We start from the raw sequence: 9,007 nt of genomic DNA on the forward strand, positions 1-9,007 counted from the left end.
CAATACATTATTGAGCACATTAACATTCTAAATACAAACAGAAGACAGAGCAAAATAATATGATTCAAAATCACGGATAATTGCGTATAAAGTTTTTCTCCGATTAGATAAAAAAGGGCAATGTATATCAAAGGAAAACCAGGGAAAGGGAAGATACAATACTAGTTTGCTTGGCAACGTCTAGAATATTTGAAATATTATTGTGATAACTAATGTTGAGCAGAGTAAACTGCAGGAATGAACAGCTTAATTTACACTAACAATACTGTGCACTTGGCCAGACCCATTTCTGTGGTTTGTCAGGTTTCCGGTTTCAGTTTTGTCACAGCGCACCTTGAACCCGATACCAAGCTATCTTTGTCTGTTTTTAGCTGAAAAGCAAAGCAAGGTGTTCTGGGTTGCATATTAGGTTTTCATGAAACTGAGCCTTATGTAACAATTCATCAAACGAACGTTTGTTTGTTTATTTAATCTCACTGCATTCCATTTCAGTAATGTCAAGTGTATATTATTATATGCAAAGTGGAGCTACAAAACCGAAATCATGAATATTGTGACTTGCATTTGAATTAATGATGATCAGACTTGTGATATTCAAAGTGGAGTAAACTGTGATGGCATTTATAATTATGCTGTTTGTTTAGAGCCCACTGAGGGACGCTCATATTTAAACATATACAGAGTTTCATCGAACAATTGGGTAAGTGGCAATTCTAAAAAGTAATGATAATAAATAAAGAAATCCCATTATCATCTCATAGAGCAAAATCAAACCTTCTCAGTGATACATTCCATGTAAATAAATAAAAAATGAAGTAATGATGTGAAATTATGATTTTTATTGCTATTTATTGTTTGATTTTTTGCAGCTTTAATCGTAAAAATTTCAACTTTAACAAGAATGGAGTTGGTTCGTTTTTGCGACAAAACTCTTCAAATAAATAACACGGAACAATTCAACCAGGCGTAAAAGTCTGTCTTCAAGTAGAATATCGCCCCAAAGATCTAATATTCCCCAACATGCTCCTGCAGAACCAATCGCATTTCACGTTACATCGCATCAATGATGTATATAGAATCTATATCTAGTGAAGAAAGCTATCTCACCGCTCTCAAACTCTTGTAGATAGTACCAATGCATTTGTGGCTTTACTATTTTGAAATCAGTGATGAGAGTGCACAGGTGCTGCAAATCTCTCGTGTATCGATCGATACTGACGAGACCCTCCTTGTGCTTCACCCAGGCTACAATGACCGAATCATCTCGACAAACAGCTGGGTAGGCTAACAAACCCTCCTTCATCAAGACATTCTCCATCTTCCCCTGACCATCGAGACAGACAACAGCTGATTTGTCTGTCAGTATCAGTTTGCCCGTGGTGTGAAAGGAAAATAATTGTAGGGGACAATATCCATCACATGTTATTTCCCTGACTGCCTTACCACCCTGTTTGGTAAATACCTGGATCTTTTTGAGTAACCAATAACCCACGTAGATATTATCATCTCTATCCACAGTGAGTCCACCAATCCCTCCTTCATATTTACCCATCGTCTCAAACGTGACGTCAAGCTTCTCCCACTGTGGAGTGTATAATGATATATTGTTGTCTCCATCACGTACAACACTCAAACCATCAGACAGGAATCCAATTCCCCAGACACTGACATCCTTCAGTACGGTCTGCTGTAACTCACCATCAGGGGAGTAGAGATGGATTCCGTGTTGCCACGAATCCATTGCCATCTTACCGTCTGGAGCACGAACGGCACACCTTATGCAGTGTATGCTAGGGAGCTCTACGTCTGCTTTGACATCCCACGTGTAACCTCTCAGCTCTCCAAGACGAAGTTCATTGACCTTCGCCTCTTTACGGAATGAAATCTTTTGAGCTCGTTCTACCACACCTTTCGGTGATTGGTCGTCAGGATCATCTCGTTCCAGGAAGCTCTTCAAGTTCTCGCATAGCGTGTCGTGTGCAAACAAGGCGTCTTTCTCTAGCGGTACCTTCATACCGTTAGTTACCAGCTCTTCCATAGCGTTCACGTGACTGAATGTTTGGCGACTCTCTTCCTCCATAGTTTGTAATTTCTTCTCGAATTTTTCAGACAATCGTTTCACTTGACATTTCAGGGCCTCTCTTCTGGCTGACAATAGTTGCATGCATTCCTCGTACGTCTTGTCGATGTCATCATTGAGTCTTCTCATCATGTTTGTTATTTCATTGCGCTGTGTCTTTATAAAATCGATATGATTACCAATGATTGTTTTCTTTGATTTTGCTCTATCTTGTAACTTCTTGATATTTTGCTTTAAATTCTCCTCATGGATAGTTGCCTCTTCGATCTGATGCCCTGCTTGTAAGTGCCTTACTATCCCACGCTTATTGCAAATGTACTCCCGACATTTGGTGCAGAAATAATCCTCGTCATCGTTAGGATGTTTCTTACATTTCCGTCGCTTCTCAAAAGGAACTTTTCCAGAGAGTACGTCACTCATGGCCACCACTTTGTGATTGGAGACCAGTTTCCAGTTCTTGTGGCCACTCTCACACGATTCACACATGTATTTCCCACAGTCCTGACAGTAGGACACAGCTGGCTGCTTTCCGTCCGTCTCACAAACTGTGCATAGTGGATTCTTGGTTTTCACTTCGTCCACAAGAGAATTCAATGGTACGTTTGTTTGTAACTTACTCAAATCTCCACTTGGAACGAGCGTTTCTTTCCTGCATATGGGGCATGCTATAGTTTGTCGGCTGGGCTGAGTTTGACAGATTTGTTGCAAGCAGTCTTTGCAGAAGGTGTGTGAACATATCAGTGATTTAGGTTGGTTGAAAAGTGTCAGGCAGATAGGACACTCCAGATTCTGGCTGCTGATTTGATGAAACGTTGCCATGGTGTCCCTCTATGTCCTATAATAGCAAAAGAACCACACAGCGGTAAACAGAAATATGAATTCTCATTTATCAAAGACATAGAAAAGTGGATATTCAGTCGAAGCACGATGTTAAAATTTATGCACTGTTAAGATACAACTAAGTAATAAATGAAGCACAATTTAAAAGACGTGTGAATATCATATCAAATATAGTTTATATCCGAGTTTTAAAGATTGATTTATGGTGGTTCATTTGATTGGAGGAGATCACACTAACTAGTTGTCTGGTGAGAATGTCATGGGATGGGTAGACTTAGAATAAAGTCGGACACTTGTTCATATCCTGAAGGAACGATAGTAAAAAAAAAAACAACAACAACAACACTCATCATATTTTGATTAATACGTATCCGGGCAATTACCCCCAGAGGGCAACTAACCCCCCCCCATGCCCCCCCCCCCCCCGGCTAAACACTGGTTAGTGGTAAGGTTAAGAGTTAAGATTAGGGTAAGGGTTATGTTTAAGGTTAGGAGCTGGGTTAGGGTTAGGATTAAGTTCAAGATTATGATTAGGATTAGGGCCAGGGGAAAGGTCCGGGGTAATTGCCCAGGGGGTAATTGCCCTAGACCCCTTTGTGGCACTATAAATGAATAGATAAATAAATAAATAAATAAATAGATAAATAAAGTAAAATAAAACACACAAACAAAGAAACACGAAACACACACACACACACACACACACACCAGCAATGATCATGGATTATTTGTAAAAAAGAAAAAAATACGTGACAGGCATGCACAATATTCAGTAGCGCTCGCAAAGTGTGTCGATATCGTTTCGTATGCTTACCAAGTATCAAGTAGCTAGCTGCACTTCCGGGTGTAATATTGCTGATTTCTGTCTGGCTCCGAAACAAATTTAGGCATGAGATCACTTCAATATCTGTTGTTTAGCTGTAGGAAGGTGTGAACACATGTAAGATTGCATGTGGTCTTACTTTATACTGGACCCCAGCAAAATCCAGACAGTTTGATTGAGGACAGAGAGATACACATTGCGTAGTGCCCACAAAATGGCCGGGCGATTCGTGCAGCTTTAGAGGGGTGTTTGTATTCTTTGCGAACTTTCACCTGATCGCTTCCGGGAAGCTGGTTTTCCCATATCTCAAACACTGTGTCTAACTGAAAATCACAGAACATAATGATTAACCATTACCATAGTATCATCAACACGTCGAGGATATACTTTCCATCAAAAAGCATTACGTGGAATGTATATATAATACTAAAATATATAACGTTATTTATTCATATATTTTTTACATTTTTCATACGCAAGGAATGTTCGTTTATCCGAAAACGAGAACAAGGTGTGTACAAACGAACTTTCGGAATTTCGAAACTTATCTTTATTTCGGATTGACGAATCTCAGAATTATATTAAACTACAAGCAATGATAATTATACATCAAATATCATATACCAGTTATCATGCGACACAGAAGACGGCTCTTGTGTATGGTCCTTCTATCTCTCCCTCTCTTTCTTTCTCGTTAATGATTACAGTCACAGTATGTGAAAATTGTGAATATTGTGACCTTCCTTGCTGTTTGAACACATTGTCTAAAATTTGATGAAAGCAAAAACATGCAGGAGTCTTCACATACGCCTGCTTGACTGAACATATTATATGTATAATATGCACATTATGGTTATTCTCTTTTGTACTGGGGGTAGATTGGTAGGTTAAAAACATGATGAATTTAGTTCAGCTAATTCAAGCATGATTTTGTTTTAGTTACTGCAGGTTTTGGGAAATGTTGTATTCTCAAGGGAGTGTCAGAGAGTTTCTATAATGAAGCAGATATTGATTGATTTGACCAAGCTGATCAAATTAGATGTAATTTTTCGATATTGAATATGATCAGCAAACAAAAAAAAAAAGAATAAGGTATGTTTTAAACAAAAAGAAGGTGAATCAGCAGCACAAGTTTTTGTGTAATGACGCATATGGATTGGCTTCATTAAGTTGATCAAGATGACTTTTTCTGAGAGTCATGTAGAATTTGATGTAACTTCTTTTATACATGGTACAATCTAAAAAAAAAAAACCCAAAACAATCCAGAATATGTTATACATTATGTTGGGGAAAAAAATGACTTATCAGCACAAGAGAGAATACGGCTGCTTATTTTTGTTCATATTAATTTCGTTGCTAACATGGACCTGATATTGAATGAAATTCAAATAAAGAATATCATGAAACAAAAAAGTGGTTGTGTGTGTTTGCGTAAGCGTGTGTGTGTGTACGTGTATGTGTGTGTGTGTGTGTGTGTGTATGGTCATGCATGAAAGACGTTTGGTGTGATACTTACCTGTAAACAGCAGTCAAAATCATGGTGTCTTGATGCTTAGAAAATGACGCATGAAGGAAAGATGATTTCATCAAATCCCAGGCTAATATAGAAACAACTCGACGATATTGATAAAAGACACTATTTGACTTTTTTTTCTTTTGAATATATCGCTTTATATCTCCTTTTCCTTCTAGTCTACCCCCCTCTCTCTCACTGCTGAAAGAACTCAATTATATTTATAGTTGTTTTCCACATGCAAAAAACTCGTTTATTTTTAAAGACTTCCACCACCTGGCTGAATACTTACATTATTATAATCGATTCTCAACAGATGACGACTTCCGTATCGTTTCGCTATCTCTCTCTTTTTCTCTTTCTCTCTCTCTCTTTCTGTCAATGTCTATAAATCTATCTATATTTCTCTCATACAGCCTGTTAATGACTCTTATTCCTCTTGAAAACTAATATGACATTCCCTGGGCTCTCGGAAGTGGTTTGACTTCATACACACCTTTCGTTGTAATTCCGCGTCTTGGGGGAGTTAACGAGAGTGCGCTCGTATGGAATTCGCGGACACAAGGGACAAAAAATTACAGAAACAGATTCTACAATCCCTGTTTCTGATCTTTTTCCCTGTTTTGACAATTTCAATCTACGGGAAGACACAACAACAACAACAAAACGACAAGAAAAAGCGAGTTAAAGTCATCACAGATTTTTCTGTTGGTTCATGGAATATGGCAAGCGACTTTCAATTATTGGAAAACGAGGAACACAATATTTGAAGAGTTTAAACGCGGAAACCGATGTATTCATTTTCACCAACTCGAATTATTCAAGACAGAAGCTGTGGAAAAGCAAAATAACTATGAACTGTAAGTTATAATTATGATAATATATTCCGATATCTTTATCGTTATGTTACCAGCGCAATTTCATTTAATATATTATTTAAGTTTATCTCTATTCATTTCGATGATGACTTGGTATACAAACCGTACATTGAAAATCATCTTTATCTTTTATCTATTATTTTGTATTAAATTTCATTGTAACTCAATTTGGAAATAGCAGCGAAAAGAGAGACCATGCTTCGCAAAACGTTTCTAGGCACTCCCAAATGATCTAACTATACTGTAAAAGTCATCGTGAAAGCAAATTGACCGAATATTATCATGGCGCTGATGGCCATAAGGCAACAAATAGTATACGTCAATTTGCTTTTATGTCCTAATCAAGACAGTGGTGTCATCATTATTATGTCACATGTAATGTACCAGCTATTTTCATCTTGAAACGGAAATTGAAGAAATTACATTTTACTCCAAACGTAGAAGCAACACGCAGGATGTGTCTACAGAGATGTAATGTTTCCATAGACACTGGTGTATTGCTGTGTGTAGTGTACGGAGTAGGTAGTTACATACTATACTAGTACTCAGATGCAATAGACGTGAACTTCACTCGATCGTAGTTGGGAGGATAAGTGATCTTTATTGGAGAATCTTTCTGATAGGATACATGAATGTGCAAGCAGTTGCATAGAGGTTTGATCGTGTTAATGCTAGGATGAGGGACGAGGTGTAGTGGTCAGTCTTACTTGGAAAGTGGTCAACGATATTTGTGTGAGATCATTGGTCAAGAGGAAGTGATGGACAGTCATGACAGAATGTGTGCTGGCGTGAGATTGAGGAAGATTGAGAGGGAAAAAAGGACATAGGTGGCGTGATTATGATTGAATCATACCGTTCAGTGGTCAGTGGAGATTACACCAGGGCCCTGTTTCATAAGGCTGTTCGTAAAGTTATGCACGATCAGTGTGTGCGACTTTGTATTGGTTTGATGATGCACGGTCATAAATGCAACATAATATCTAAATAATGTATCATTAATTTCTAATCACAGTATAATTAGTCCACAGAAATTCTCATTTTATCTTGACTAGCGGAATTCGTACGCGAGCTGTACATGAATGAACTACAATGCTAATTATTAACATTGATGGGTACGAACAAAGTCTCTACCAGCAATAAACAACATACTCTTATCTATGATAAAGTGACACTACATTTTATGTAATACAGTAGTTGACCCAAACACTTTCAAAGATCAACATATGAGTTGAGGTGAGTGTAAAAAAGCTTGCTATCAGCTATATGTGGTTTTTTTTTTAGAAAGGTCGTGAAATTATAGCACGTGGAACAAAAATACAACAGAATAATCATACAATGAAGATCAAATCCAAATTAAAAGATACAAAAATAAGACAAAAACGACGAAAAAGTACTGTAAAACAAAACAAAAAAGAGTCAAGTAGTATAAGTACAGACAGATGATAAAACAAACAAACAACATAATATGACAAGGGAGTGAGAAACGGTAATTACTGACCGTGTTTCAGGGAGAGAAGTTAAGAGGGCAGAGAAAAAGACGGCACATAATGTATGTAAAGAGGTATAGATTAATGTATAAACGTCTGTTGTTTAAGATAATCAGGAAAACATGGAAAAATTGCAACGAAACACTTAAACTTCGTTTAGACAAAAATCAATACAAGCACGTACATGCACTAAGGTAACATCTAAATTATGTATCATTAATGTCTAATCACAACAAAATTAGTCCTCAGAAGGTCGCATTTTGTCTTGACTAGCGTGATAAGCGAGCTGTACAGGAATGATCTATATGATGCTAAATATTAACATTGATGGGTACGAACAAAGTCTACTACCAGCAATAAACAACGTGCTGTTATCTATGATAAAAGTGATACTAGTTACATTTTGTATACAATAGTTGACCCATACATTTTCCAAGATCAACATACATGACATATGAGTTTCATTTTTTTCATGTTCATTTCATTTCATTTTCGACTACGCAAAATGTTTTATACACAAAATAACACAGTATCAATACAATGTATAGTAGCAAAGAAAAATACATGAAATTAACAATACTATAAGCATCATAGAAGCAGATGAATTAAATCAGAGTTAAAGTTTCAGGAAAATGGAGGAGACATAGAGACATTTCTCCTCGTGGACAAAATAAGCTGAGCAGAGTTCACTTATTTAACCATGGTATAAAGCTTGCTATCAGGTTAAAGCTGTTTTCTGCAAGGCCGTGAAATGATAACAAAACATAGAAATTATACAACGAAGTGAATCCAAGTTAAAAGATACAAAATTAAGACAAAAAACAAGAAAAAACACAGATAAAGAGTCACGTAGAATAAGTACAGACATTTCAGTCCTCACACAAAATCAGTGTGTGCGACTTTGTGTTGGTTTTGAGATGCATGGTCATAAATGCACTGTAACTTCTAAATCATGTATCATTAATTTCTAATTAACAGTATTAGTTCACAGAAATTCTCATTTTGTCTTGACTAGAGTGATTATATCATCACCATGTTTAGTCTGCTGTACAGGTATTAACTAAGATGCTAATTATTAACATTGATGGTCACTAACAAAATCTACTACCAGCAATAAACAACGTGCTGTTATCTAACATAAAAGTGATACTACATACATTGTATATACAATTGTTGACCCACACATTTTCCAAGATCAACATATGAGTTTTTTCTCTTCATTTCATTTCATTTCCAACGAAGCAAAATATTTCTATACAAAAATTAACAAAGTATCAATAAAATACGTATATAGTAACAAAGAAAAATACGTGTAAGTAACAATATTACCCATCATAAAAGCAGATGAAATTAAATTGAAATTAAAGTTGCAGAAAATGGAGGAG

At 36.6% G+C, this 9,007-nt stretch overlaps 1 protein-coding gene across 1 annotated transcript; it reads right to left on the reverse strand.

Annotated features, from left to right (window-relative positions):
- Positions 1 to 1,060: 1,060 nt before the first annotated feature.
- On the reverse strand, positions 1,061 to 2,899 carry LOC140244483 (uncharacterized). Its single transcript, XM_072324116.1, has one exon. The coding sequence runs from the start codon at positions 2,897 to 2,899 to the stop codon at positions 1,061 to 1,063; it is 1,839 nt and encodes a 612-aa protein (XP_072180217.1).
- Between the last annotated feature and the right edge of the window lie 6,108 nt (positions 2,900 to 9,007).

Source organism: Diadema setosum, chromosome 21 (genome assembly GCF_964275005.1).
Source record: "Diadema setosum chromosome 21, eeDiaSeto1, whole genome shotgun sequence".
Lineage (NCBI taxonomy): Eukaryota > Metazoa > Echinodermata > Echinoidea > Diadematoida > Diadematidae > Diadema > Diadema setosum.

Coding starts and splice junctions, on each gene's coding strand:
- LOC140244483 (XM_072324116.1), bottom strand. CDS start 2,899: ATGGCAACGTTTCATCAAATCAGCAGCCAGAATCTGGAGTGTCCTATC.